Here is a 15,099-nt window from a genome sequence, read left to right on the forward strand (position 1 = left end):
CATACAAAGAAGACAAGCCTCAATTAAAGAATTTAATAAAGCAATGAGCAACCCACTCACCAGACTCTCATAAATCCACCTAGTCTTCGCCTAAAATCTAGAAAGCCTTTCTGGTCCATGGACAAACTCTCTTCAGCTGCTCTGCTATCAACACCTGACATGTAGAGAGGATACTGGTCTAACAATCTCCCAACAAACAACTTCCTGGTAGAAGATCCCTGTGCTCTGCAGCCTGGTTTTGCTCTTCCTAGGAAGATATGTCATCAATCAACAGGATCAGAACTGACCACGGTTTTTGTGGCTACCTAGTACATAAATGGGGGCTGTTAGACAACCCTTATTGTGATTGTTCTCCTATGGCTCAGACGATTACTCATATTGAGAACAACTGCACCAATTTCACGGTGGTGGTGGTCTACAGGACATCCACAAGGTGGCAGATGAGGCCTTGGATTAGCTTTCCAGACTGGACATTGACCTGTAGCTGTTCTGTATTCCTTTTGCCATAAGAATAAATAAATAAATTACTTGCTACAAATATCTCTGCTTCTCCTCCAGGTTAGCCAGTGAAACTTGAAAAAGGGTATTAGAATTGGGGACATCAGAGTAGATGACGTCACTGTTAGGGAATTCGGATTTTATGAAGTCAAGCTTCAAGGATAAGAAGTTAAAGAGGTCAAAATGATTTTCATAATTTGCGAAACAGCAGATGAATGAGATAATGAGGTAAGGAAATCTGATGCCACAGAAGATCAAAAAAGGAGAAATTCAAATTACACAAAGAATATCAGATCACACAAAAGTACACATACCACCCTTGTGTAGGAAGGAATCATACTGGCTATGGATGGCTAACATGGGCTGTAGTTGTTGTGGCAAAGATTTGTGACCTCTGGTCATAAACAGATAGGGTTTGGATATCTCCAGGTGAAGATATACATTATTTAGGTTGTTTCTACCATGGATGGTGTTGAATTAAATGTGGAAGATTTTTTTTTTTTTTGGTAAACATTTTTGAGTTTTAAAATTTTTTTGGAAATTTTTTTGAGATTTGTTATTTAATTTATTTACAGCAACATTCATTTATTCAGGTTTACTCTTAAAGGCAAAGAAAAGGAGAGCAGAGGAACATATAGTGAGAGGAGATAGGCTCACAGAGATGTTGTCCACACAAAAAACATCCAGTCTCCATGCTGCAACATAGCCTTAATATCGTTTTCTTTGCCGACCATTACATAGTCTTGCTCCAAGCATGGTTTGATAGCAAGATTATATACTCACTGATCAGGATGCCTGCTAAACATGTTGTACTATTCAATTCCATACACTATCTGGAGACCAACATGCTAAACTGCTTTATTGCTGTATCCCCAAAGATTGAGGGGTGGAGGGGGGGGGGGATTCTGGATCTCTGTAGTATGTTTGCCATACCCTTGACAGATATCACTCACTCTGCATGTCGAAAGATTTGGGGAAAGTGTGAAGAAACTGAACCCCCCCACTCTCCCATTCTGTACCAAAACATGGGAACAAGCATTTCAGACCTTCAATAAGCAAAGTGGTAGTGGTGGTTCTTCACTAGATAATGAAGGTCCTTGGACCTTCACCTAGACCTTGTAGGTCCAGTTGGTATTTTCTCCAACTAGACAGATATCCTTTTACAGCAAAAATGCTTGCTGATACCAGAACTCCTCTGGTGGAAACAGAGGCCTCAAGAAGGTGGGGTTTACTTAATATTAGAAAGTTATATATTGCATCAACAGTCAAAAATGGCCCATGTTGTTATTTTGAGAGGCCCATGTAGGTCAGTGGAATGCTGGTTGCATCCTCTGCACTGAGCCACCCAAAGATAGACTTAAGTTCAAGTCTAGTCTCAACTGGAGAAACTTTTTCTAATCCTTTCTTCTACTGGTTCCCAAGTTACTCAATTTCTGGCATGGGAAAGCAAGTTTTTCGTCCCAGAAACTTAAGAAAATCAACCGTAGAACCCATATTATTTCAGACAGCAGCACATCCTGTTAGGGTTAGGTACCAAGAGAGTGAAAGATGACAGCACTTATTTGCCTGTCTCTTCACTGGTGGCCACTTATAATTAGCGATAGTCGTGGGCCAGCTATCTGATTGAGGTAATGAAATTCTAATGGTGGAGACTGAACTGCCCACTCAGTCTCCAAAAGCTAGATAAGGTTAAAAGGCCTTTCCTACTCCCTATTAGGGAATAAAAGGCATTAGCTGATTAGTTGTTATTTTGTTATCTATGGCAGTGGTTCTTAACCTTTTAGTAGTCACGGTCCCCTAAGTATCCTAAAATATCCTAGTTTGTAGTAACATTATAATAATAGCAATAATAATAATTATTTTATAATAATAATAATAGAACAGTAATAATATAATAATATTATCAATTTTATAACAGTAATAATAATTATAATTATTAAAAAAAAATAGTGGTTTTACTTTCTGATTATAATGACAAAAAAAAATCAGACAACAGAAATCAACGTTACTTAAATATTACGTAAAAACTCTACTGTACTTATATTTAGGACATCAAATAATGTTCTTTGTTTGCTCATTTTATAAGGAGGGTAAATTTTAAGAAATAACAAATCAGTATTACAGCACTGAAAGTTTTGAAAAGTAATTGCACTCAAGTTGCACTTAACAATGTTAAGTTGTATGCATTCACACTAGTATTGTTTAAAACTTCAGAGAATCACTTCTATCACACATCAAGTGGAGCAGATGTCACAACTTGTAGTGTTGCCAGCAGCAAAAAGTTACCTTTTAGCACCACCACAAAACAAACTACTGCATTAAACTACATAATTCAGATTACTAATACAAAAATACAAGTTTGAAACAAAGTAAAATAATGAGCAAAAAAAATTATTTTAAGAGATTTCAAAATTTTAAAAATTAGAAAAGTTCTATAAATTTTCAGCATCCCCCTAGGGGGCTGTGGCCCACTGGTTAAGAATTACTGATCTATGGTATGTGAAATCTATATAATTCCTGCAAATTCTTTGTTCTCTATCATCAATCAACGTATAATTTCCTGCCATTCCCTTCCTATTTCCCAGTGTTAGAATTTTGTCCCCAAATTTATCACTCTTCAATATAAGACCTTGCTGTCTTAGCTATAAAAATATTGGATATTTATTAATCATTCTTCCTCCCTCCCCTCCCCTCCCCTCAAGTAGCAATGTACATTAAACGTGTAGTAGTCAAAATTCTGCATACTCTTGCATGCTGGTTTACCTATCTCTTCCCCACTCAATTTTTTTTCCCTTCATTTTGCTGTTACTAACAAAACTTTGTTGTTGTACTATGTCTTTACAGTTGAGTCATCAACATAAATTTTATTTAAGTTAAATCTAAATGCATACGTCGATAGCTCAAATGGAGCTCAGTAGAAGTGGCGTTTGCACTCTATGGCGCTTGACTGCACGATGAAAGGCATTCAAATCTAGTCGCCGACTAGAGGAACTTTTTCTAAGCCTTTCTCCACCGGTTCCAGAGTAAGTCGATCTCTGGCATGGGCTAGCGGGTTTTTCCTCCCGAAAACTCTGGTTTTTCGTCCCATAAACTCAAGAAAATCGGCTGTCGAACCCACACTATTTTCAAACATTAAATAAATTGTGTTAGGGACCTCCAGATGGTGGCACTTACTAGCCACCTTCTTCACTGCATGCTGATTAATTAGTGATAGCCTTGAGCCAGCTATCTCTGATTGGCTACCAGTGGAGATTGAACTGCCCACTCAGTCTCCAAAAGTTAGATATAGCTTAAAAACGTCCTCGCCTACTCCCTATACGGGAACAAAAAGGCATTAGCTGATTTTTTTTTTTTAATAAATAAAATCCAGTTTCGTTCTTTTATTTTTTTAATACAATATACAAATAATTTTATACAGTATTCACAAGAGCTGTATTTTGTTATGTGGAGTGCAACATCAACTGTGAGTAAAATAATGTTTACTATTGAAAAGGTTTGCTTTCACTATTTGCAATTGTTAGCTTAAAATGTTTCTATGGGCCTTAGAACCTTTCCTTTCATAATTCATTATAGTGTATCATTTTATTACAGTAAAAGCTATACAGCACATCTACTGTATGTATCAGTGCACCATGAACATGTGAAGTTCTGCTGTTTAAAATTGATTGTTATAAAGCAAAGAAATTATGTTAACCGCAAAATTTCTAGTGTTAACTAATATACAAGAATATCAAAAGTGGTAAACATTACTTCAACCACACTGTGATATATTTTTCATCCCCCACATAAAGAACTTTGAAATCCAGTGGATCAGTAATAGTGATGTCCTCTTTATCTGACATAAGATCTTTTAGGAAACTTTTTGAAGTTGGTAATGAAAAAGTACTAATCCTAGAATTAAAAAAATAAAATAAATAAATATTAACAATAATCATTAACAATAAAACTGATAAGTTGTTCAGTAAATTAATCAGTTAAATAACGATGTATAATTAAAAACAATTTATAAATTCATAGCTTGCAACAGTAAAAACTCAATGTTCCTGCCTATTTTCATAGCCTGTCTTTTTATTCCTGATTTTCATATCAAATTTAATACAGTAGTTATTCCATTTAGTTAGAGAATTGTGCAGACTCATACCAGATTTATTTAGGAGTGTAACATCATCTGCATAAAGTAGAAAGCTAAGATCTCCAATTCTTATAACAGGTTTAATACCACTTTTCTTCATGTGGGCCGCGCCCCCCTTAAGGGCCATAGGTTTTGTTGAGGGGGGGAGGGCGTGAAATAACGAAAACAAATTTAAAATGTTTTAAGACTAAGTAGATTTTTTTATCTTAAAATAAACGTATTTAATTTTTATTATTTATTATTTCTTTTTGGTTATTTTTTATATTTTAATGGAAAAAAATCACACATTGGTGTGGGTTCACAAATTTTGCTCCCTGCGTATTTCGGCGCTTAATGAATATTAGTAAATATATGCTTATTCATATAAGTTTAATTTCAAAGCAGAAATCTAAGAATTGCAGTTTCAAATATTTCACCTGATATTGACTTTTTGTGTAGCAGTATTGAAACACATCCATCACATTAAATTGTTATTAAACTTCTTTTATGTTTTTAATTCTTGTTTTATTACTAATCATTTTACGTTTCATGTGCTTGTACTGCAAATGTACAATAACAATATATCTATCTATATAAAAATACAAGATAATGTGTCATGTCAAATGTGTATGTAAGATGCTAAAAATGTAATATTTGCATTTTATTTTTGCAATATTCACTGTGTATGTTTTGTATTGAATATAAATACAATAAAACTATAATAATTTACGTCTATATTACGATTTTTTTTCGAGGGGGTTTCTGTTTCTAAATTTTTAAATATTTTAAAAAATTAAATTAAATAATTCAATTTTTTAAAATATTTCATATATCATGAAATATTTTAATTTTTCCAAAGGGGGAGGCCCTGACATCCAGAAGTTTGGGAAGCACTGTATTAGATGATAGATAACAGTGGAGATAATGGACATTCCAGTTTCACACTTGATTTTACATCAGAAAACATTCCTATAACTCAACTCGAACCACTGACTTACTGTATTGTTTTGTGCAAGATCCCATTTACACCATGTAACTGTAGTGTTTTGAATTTTGAACAACTTTTCTTTAGGACCTTGTATGCCTTTTCCATACACTACACCTGTGTAGCTCAGTTGGCTTAGACAAGCTCTTTAGTTGGAAAGATGCGGTTTGAATCCCATCTATGACATGATAAACCATTATCAGGTGTTTTTAATCAAATTGTGAATTAGCCAATGTCATATGAAGATGGAGGGTTTTTTCTGTTGGAAACTCAGGTTTTTTTGTCCCTCAAAACAGACAAACCAGCCAGAAGAACACACACACAACATACAACACTTCAGGAATAAGAATTAACTAACCTATTTGGTTCAAATACCTAAATCAGGAATGAAGGATGCCTTTTCAACTATTTGTCTTAAAGAGAAAATCTAATCCTAATAATCTCTATTTCGCCTGAAAACAATATTCTTCAGTTTCACTTACACAATTTTTTTTATTAGACTTTTCTCAAGTATGCCTGTATAAATTTACCAAAAATACTCAACAAGGCAATTCCTGTACAGTCTCACTTTCAAGTTTATTTCCGTTTTTTATAGATGGTACAGAGATCTATTCCAATCAACTGGAATTCAGTACTCTGAGTAAAACAGATGTCTCGATTATACAGTGTGGCACTGTAAACTTTTATACCACTATATCTGAGCAGTTCTGGTCAAATATCATCTTCTACTCCAGCCAACTTTCCACATTTCAGGTTTTGAATGGCTTTCTAATTCAAGATGATTGCAGTCACTAGTACATATCAATGCCATTGCCACAAGTATTGATACATACTAGTGACAATTGCCTAGTGACTAGTGCAATTACTCTTGACTGATTTCTCCCAACATACATGCTATCAGTGTTGTTTCGTTTAGAAATCTTTCAAAATATTATCCCACAGTAATCCTTTGGATTACTGTGCTCAGGTCTGGTCACCTGGATTCCTTGGAGATGAGGAGGCTGTGGAGAGGGTTCAGAGAAGAGTGACCAAGTTGGTGAGTGATATAAAAAATGCTCCCTACATTGATAGATTGAGAGCTTGTGGATTGCAGAGATTGGTTGATAGGCGAAGAAGAGGGGATATGATAGAAACATTCAAATTACTAAAAGGTTTTTATAGGATTGATGCAGGGGAAATGTTTCAGCTGTGTGATAGTGATGGAAGAACAAGAGGTCATCTGTGGAAATTAAAGAAGAGTGTGGTTAACAAAGGTGTCAGAACAAGGTTTTTTGCCTGGAGGGTGGTGAATGAGTGGAATTCATTGCCTGAATTAGTTGTGAGCTCTTCGTCTGTAAATGAATTCAAGAAGAGATATGACAGATATTGTTTTGCTAGTTTGGGTCTCCCGCGATGAGTCTACTGACTCCATGGAGATACCCATAATAATAATAATAATCATCAGTTTTCATGTCACTTATCACCTCTGATTTCTTTTTTTTTTCTTCTTTCTCCCCCACAGTACTCTTTACTCAATTACTAAGTTTTTTCAATTCCTCAGAATATTTGGCTGCCTTCCTGATATTTATTTTCTAAAACCAAAGTCTTTAATAACCTTTATTAATCTAGTACTTTGCTACATTTTTTTTTTATTCTCAAAGCACAAGCTGATCTACTTCCAGAAACTTTCCACATGCTTTATCTTTTCCTTAGCTATCTCTTTAAACCTGAGGCAGTCATGGAGTTCTTCTTTTTCTATCATGATAGAAAAATGGAGATTTATTCTATATTATATTTATATTATATTAAACGGGATTTCTATTAGGCAGTCATGATAGAAAAACGGAGATTTAGTGGCAAATCTCCGTTTTTAGTGGCCTCCAGGATTTGCCACTAATTCTCCGTTTTGTTCTTGTTTTCAAACAAGATTGATTGGTTTCAAGCTATCTGGTGTGCAGATGTGCTGTTATGAAGTTCCTATAAGAATGGCAATTTTTTTGTTTTATTTTCTTAGATGAATTGGAATATCTTTAGTATATTATTGTAGCTTTTTAGTGTATTTATTTTAGTGCATTTTGACATAACTGTAGAAATATTGTGAGTTTTTTAATAGTCTCAAGAATGGCAAATGAAAACTCACATTGGCAGGAGAGTGTCATAAGCACAAGCTAAAATAGTTAGTACTCAGTTACAGAGAGCAAAAAGATTGCAGAAGTGACGATGATAACATAACTGAGGAAAATCTGACATTGAAAATATCCCAATTCAAAGAAATTAAGAAAATCTATCAGAAATCTAGAAAAAAAAAAAAAAGCAGACAAATGTTTAATGAAACTTAGAGGGCTACACGGTCTGTAGTGTTTTCAGAGAGCTCCCAAAAGCTAAGTATAATTTTGAGTGAAAATTAGAATATAGGTTTAAATCATAACATAATATTGTCTAATTTTAGTAGCTTGTTGAGTAAGGGTCAAAGCTGTATAACTGAGAGGAGATCTCCACATAGCCTTTAAAGGAATGCGGACAACCAACCAAGGCTTCTGACCTAATGTCCAATCCTCACCTTCTCGTGGTACACCCTGTCGGGTATCTACTTGGATACTGAACGAACCAGGATGGGCTGCCAATTTGAGATTTAGCCATACAAATTGTATTCTTATTGGTTAAACCAAAATAAAAAATGATGGTACAACACGACAAAATTTCATGTTGGCTGGGGCATCACCCGGTTAAACAAGGCCCCCATTGTTTTCGCCAGGGAACCAGGGCAAACAGCAAAAAGTCAGCTACTGGAACAAATCTGAAAACAAACCCCAACTCAACATCACCAGAGTTAAAGATCGGTACTATCAACGTAAGAAGCCTAAATGGCAAAGAAATGGAGCTAGCTGAGGAATTAGATAAGTACCAGATCGACATAATAGGGGTGACTGAAACAAAAAAGACAAAAACTGGTGATATATTTCTGAGCAATAAATACAAAATGTTATATTCGGGCAATGACAATCAAGGAAAAGAAGGAGTAGCCATAGTATTCAGCACAAAATATCATGCTAATCTTCTTGAATGGCAGTCAGTCTCAAGTAGAGTAATGTGGGCAAATATGAGAATGGGGAACTGGACAATGAGACTTATTTGTGCCTATGGTCCCACAGAAGGTTCTACTAAGGTAGAAGTGGAGCAATTTTTTGAGGCTTTAGAAAAAGCAACTGACACAATGAAAAAGCAAAAGCTGGTCCTGGTTAGGGATCTAAATAGCAGAGTAGGAAATGATTGTGAGATATACAAAAATATTTTGGGAAAATTTGGAGAAAAGAGCAAAGCTAATAAAATTGGCAAATATCTGTTGGATTTCTGCTCAGGACATGGACTGGTTATTACTAACACCATGTTCCAACATAAAAATGTGCACAAATTCACATGGAGAGAAGAGGCAAGGAATAAGAAAAGTCTCATTGACTATGTTATTGTTGATAGTGATGTTTTCTCCCTGGTACAGGACACTAGAGTGTACTCTCTCTCTCTCTGTGTTCACTGGGCATCTACAGATGCTGTATGGTCACTCCAATGCTCGATGATGTTCCGCACTAGGCCTCGCCATGTAGTCCTGTTGTTTGCCCTTCTGGCAGCCTCAACTCTCTGAAGATCAGTCGCTCCACACACGCCATCCATCCATCTCATTGATGGTCTACCCCTGCCTCTTTTTCCAGGAACTTTACCTTCTATTACTGTTCTGAGAAGTCCTCCTTTCATCCTTTCTATGTGTCCAAAATATTTTAATTTTCTTCTGTCAATATCCTTAAGGAGCCTTAAAGTTCTACTAATCTTTTCTAACACCCATTCATTTGTACACCTTTCAGTGTATGATATCCTCAACAGCCTTCTGTAACACCACATCTCAAAAGCAGATATCCATTTCTTATCTGACTTCTTTAGGTTCCAAGTCTCGCATCCATAAGTTGCTGTTGGAAAAACAACTGCATCCAAAATCCTCAACTTTGTTCCCATGGAGATAGATCCATCCTTCCAGATTTTAGACAGGTCTCTGACTGTTGTTTTAGCCATTCCTAACCTTTTTCTGACATCTTCTGAACAGCAATTCTTCATATTAATAATGGATCCCAGGTACTCAAACTTGCTGACTTCCTCAATTCTTTCTCCATTAAGATACATTTGTTTCTCAAGAGCTTCTCTGTTTGTTTTTCCTTTGAGAACCATGATCTTTGTCTTGCTAGAATTGAGTTGAAGTCCTCTATTATTACTGATCTTGTTAACTTTGTCAAGAATTAGTCCTAGTTCTTCCATGTCATTACAAAGGAGTACTGTATCATCAGCGTACTTCAGATTACTGATCAATCTACCTCCTATCATAATTCCTGTCTTGAGCTCATCCAATGCTTCACGCATGATGTCCTCTGCATATATACTAAACAAGTGAGGAGAAAGTAAACATCCTTGCCTAACTCCTTTTCCAACTTGAAGCCAGTCAGTCAATCCAACACCTTCTATCCAGAGTGTACAGAGGATTTGAAATTGGAAGTGATCACTATTTAGTCTTGAGCAGGATAAAATTGAATTTCATATTGAAAAGAATAACATATAAGAAAGTTTTAAAGCGAATAAAAGTTGAGCAGCTCTCAGATGTGAACTGTAGACTAAAATACACAAAGATTATTGAAGAAAAAATGAAAGAGTTTGAGAACAGGAATCAAACCTTGGAGATTCAGTGGCAAACTCTGAAGAAAACATTGATAGTGATAGTAAATAGTGATAGATGAACAATTTCTATTATTGTGCAAATGTAGCATAACACTTGAAGTTTAAACACAGACAGTTAAAGTTCGATATGACTACCACCAGTAATTCTGCATATGTTCTATCTGTAATCAATTTCCTATCACATGTAGCAGAGCATATCTGGCATAACTTCAGCAATGGTGCCAGTAATTTGGAATGCAGCTGAACAAATTGGCTGGTAGCAGTGGTACAAACACTTGATCTTTCACAAAGTCTCAGAAGAAAATATCTAACAGTGTGAAGCTGGGGAAATGTGGCGACCATGCTACAGCACCCTTCTATCAATCTGCCTGGAAAATGGGTGGTGAGGTATGACATTGCATCTGTTAGATAATGGCATCAATGGAAATGTAAGCATCTGTCATGGTCAACATTGTCAAATTGTGGTATTGAGTACCCAAGCAGCATGTCCAGATATACACCACCAATAAGGTAGACTCTGAAAAAAAGAAGGGTACATACACTTTCTTCTGGCTTATGGCATAACATATGTTATGCCATAAGCCAGATGAGTCACGAACATGTTCTACGATGCCATGTGGATTTTTGCTTCCCCAAATACTGGAGTTGTGAGTAGTTACTTGCTGACTTACATGAAAAGTGCACTCATCATCATCACTGAAAACAATCGTGTCCAATAAAGTCCTCATTTTGTTCCATCCTACTGATCATTTCCATACAGAAATCCTGGCATATCTTCTTTCATCTTTCTTCAAATGTATGAGGGTAAATTTGTTGGGCCTTAAATGTTTGTTGGGGAAAATTGGTCAACCATTGTCAAGAACAGAGAAAGGTGGAAAGAACTGGAGGAGGCCTTCATCCAGCAGTGGACAGAAAATGGCTGAAAAGAAGAAGAAATGTAAATGCTATTGTAAAATAACACCACACATGTGGAATTCCAATTTGATGAGATTCCCATCTGACTGACTTTCCTTACATCTCTGGAAACTTTCCCTAGCTTCTTCCACAACAGCATCAGCAGAATGCAATCTTTCCGTTAACATTTGATGATGATGACAGAACAGCCTGTTTCCACAATTATTGTGCCATGTGTAGATCATATTCATACTAACAGGTTCTTTGCTGTATTGCGTGTGAGCTTGTTTTTTCAAACCAAAATACATAACAGGCTTTCTCTGCACCATCAAAAGTTGCCATATTCAAATGTGTGGTGTATCATGCCATTTAGTATTCTCATTTGGTAATGAAGACCAAAATTGATGTGTTTCACTATCCTTTCCTTTAGTGTTGAACAGTGCATTCATTTTACACAAATTATGGCCTCTACAACCGTGTTATAAATAACTATTTTAATTTCTCAACATTTCGACCTCATATTAAGGTCATCATCTGAAGTATACATACATATATACATACATACATACATATATATATATATATATATATATATATTATATATACACAGAGAGACAAGCTAAATTACATTTCACATAGTATGCTGAAGAGACAATGATTTGATCAACGGTTATTCTACTATAACATATCACTACTGGCCTGACCTCTAGCAAAAATAAAATAAAATTACAATAAATAAATGAAATGAAATAAATTAACTACATTAAAGCTATATTCTATTTAAGACAACATCAGAGAAACATTCTTTCATACACATAGTCTTGTTACAGTAAAAATGATGTCCTAATTTAACATGACAATTGTTATATTAGATTTAGGATCCTGGATTACATAATGTCCTATTTAAAATTAACTCTTAGGGAGAAAGGTTAAGTGGGTAGAATATGTGCCTTCCATATGTTTGGAATTTTTAGACCATCGTTATTAAGATTAGGGTGATTGATAAGAATCTCATAGGCCTCCTTAAGTTTATGTTCATACCCTGTTTTGATGTGATGTAAACAACAGGTGCTGCGTTTCCAGTCAATTCTATGTAGAATGTTTAGGGCATGATCAGAAAGACCAGCTTGACCACAGTTATTATATTTAATGTGCATTTATGTTCTTTTTTCTGATGGGAATTGTGCATCCTGTTTCCACTATATAGAGCAAATTATAGGTGCAATGAATACAGCATATTCCAGGGTGGGCCTGTGAAGGGAGTGGATCCTTTGACGAGTTGAGTAAGTTCTTTAATTTTGAAGGCGGTTTAAAGCTGGCTTTAAGGTTGCATTTTTGTAGTATTCTGTTTATTTTATCTGATATCCCTTTAATTATTATTATTATTTAGGCCTCCAAGAAGTCAAAAGATTCATCGCAGGTCCTTCATAGGAAACACAAGTCTATCAAGACTCATCGTGAGAGGTCCCTCCTAGGAAACACAAAGTCTATCATACCACTCATTAAACTCATCGACTGTTCTCATTCTCACCACTCTATCAGGCAATGCATTCCACTGTTCAACCATCCTCCATGCAAAGAAACCACTCCTCACCCTCTTGCTCACAGTTTACTTTCGTAACTTCCAGGAATGGCCCCTTGTCATCACTCCTTCCCACTGTTCAACCAAGCGAAAGAACTCCCCAGTGTCAACCCTGTAACCACCTCTCAACGGTTTAAAAGTCTCAATCATATCACCTCTCCTTCTTCTATCCACCAAACTCTGCAGTCCACATTCTCTCAGCCGATCCTCATAACTATCCTTGTACAGTCCTGAAACCATCTTTGTCATCCGTCTTTGTATCCTTTCCACAGTTAATTTATCCCCTTCAAATCCTGGGGACCAAATCTGAGAACAATAATCTAAGTGTGGTCTGATCAGAGACTTATATAACAGAATGATAACCCTTTTATCTCTGCAGGTCAGTGTCCTTCTCATAATTGCAGCAATCCTCTGTGTTACCTTCACCACCTTTGCAATATGTCCCCTAAACTCCAGATCTCTTGTCTCCCCTACTTCCTCCAGTATAACTCCTCCAGTATAGAATATGCAGCATCCCATCGATGTTTCCCAAACCTCAAGACCTTACATTTTGCTGCAGTAAACTGACACCCCCATTCATTTGTCCCTCTGTCTAGCTTATTCAAATCCTCTTGCATGCTAACACATCTGCACTATTACTAATAACCTTTCCCAGCTTCACATCATCTGCAAACAACTGAATATCCCCCTGCAGTCCACTGACAATGTCATTGATATAAAGGTTGAACAATATAGGTCTCAGTACTGAGTCCTGTGGGACCCCACTTATAACCCTCTGCTTCCTTGAAACTGCCCCACCATACACAACTCTCTGATACCAATCGGATAGCCGATCCTGAATCCTGTTGACCAACCTGACATCCAAACCCATGTGCTGCAACTTAAATATCAGCTTATCATGTAGCACCCTGTCAAATGCCTTCACTAAATCCAAGAAAATTGCAGTATATGCCTTTCCCTCATCTGCTGCTCTCGTAACTTTATTATAAAAGGCTAGCATATTACTAAAACAAGAGCACCCCCTGACAAATCCATGTTGACTCTCATAGATAACATTACCCTCATCTGTCCAATGTTGCATATGGTCCCTAATTAATTTCTCCACAATCTTAACAACTACTGATGACACACAAACTGGCCTATAATTAGACACCTCCAGTCTGCTACTGCCCTTATGCAATGGCACTATCTTACCTTCCTTCCATTCCCTGGACACCTTTCCCATAGCCAGACTTTCATTGAAAAGCCAGGTCAAAGGAGCTGTCAGTTCCTTAGCACATTCTCTTGATATGTAACTTGATAGTATTTTGGCAGTAACCGTTTTTTAGAAAGGTATTGCTGATAAATTTTAATTCATCTTTAAGTTCTTGTTCACTGGAGCAAATCTTCAAAGCCCTGTTTTTTAGTGTATTAATGATCCCTAGTTTTTGTGTTGGGTGGTGGTAGGAGTTTTTGTGTATATATTGACTAGTATGTGTCGGTTTCAAAAACAGTGAAGGAAAGACTGCCAGAAGGAAGACATGTGACAAGCATATCTAGAAATGGAAGTGTGTTCTGCTTTTCAATCTCAATTGTATGTATTTGTGTTGTTTGTTTATTTGGCTGAGGAAAGTGTCTGGTTGAGATTGAAAAACAGAACACACTTCCATTTCTAGATACATTTGTCAGACATTTTCCTTCTGCAGTCTTTCCTTCACTGTTTATCAGAAACCAACACATATTGGCCAATATATACACAAAAACTCCAAAAACACACACACACAAAAAAAAAATGGATGTGTTTCACTACATTATGACATTCATACAGCTTTTGCATGTCTTTTGAGTTATTCTCTGCTCTCCTGCAAAGTTGCATACTACACTCCTTTTGAAACACCCTGCACAATGGTGGTGCAAAAACCGATATATCTAATTACTGATCTATCAGTATTTCTGGTGTGGTAATGAAGATTTGAGAGAAGTTAGTAAGAACTCACATACAGAAATGGGAAAGCAGACAGATAAGCTGTACTCTGCAAAGAATGGCATGGGTTTACTATAGGAAGATCATGTGTTTAGCAATTTGCTCATTTTTGTATCATTATGGCTGAGTTGGACAAAGGCAATGTCAATACTATGATACTTTTGGATTTTGCTGCATAAGTGAATGACTGAGAAACATCTAAAAGTAGTACATGGTGGGGGTGTGAATCTGCTAGATTTAAGGTGAGAGTAGTGTACCCAGTGATTCAGTTCCTAAACCACTGATGATCAATTTAAACATTAAGGAGGCTCTTACAGCAGATGTTCATTTCTTTTTATGATGATGCAAAGATAGACAGGACAATCAGGGAC

The 15,099-nt window shown here is 36.2% G+C and overlaps 1 protein-coding gene across 1 annotated transcript in view; it reads right to left on the reverse strand.

The window, feature by feature from the left end:
• Window positions 1-15,099, reverse strand: part of LOC150109827 (RNA helicase Mov10l1-like) — a 223,644-nt gene that overhangs the window by 81,416 nt on the left and 127,129 nt on the right. The window contains exon 5 of the mRNA XM_090396278.1: window positions 4,249-4,389. Within this exon, the coding sequence (XP_090252404.1) occupies window positions 4,249-4,389 (141 nt within the window). The remainder of the gene's footprint in view (window positions 1-4,248; window positions 4,390-15,099) is intronic.

Source organism: Typopeltis vanoorti, chromosome 1 (assembly GCF_054136105.1).
Source record: "Typopeltis vanoorti isolate ZY-2024b chromosome 1, IOZ_Tvanoo_1.0, whole genome shotgun sequence".
Lineage (NCBI taxonomy): Eukaryota > Metazoa > Arthropoda > Arachnida > Uropygi > Thelyphonidae > Typopeltis > Typopeltis vanoorti.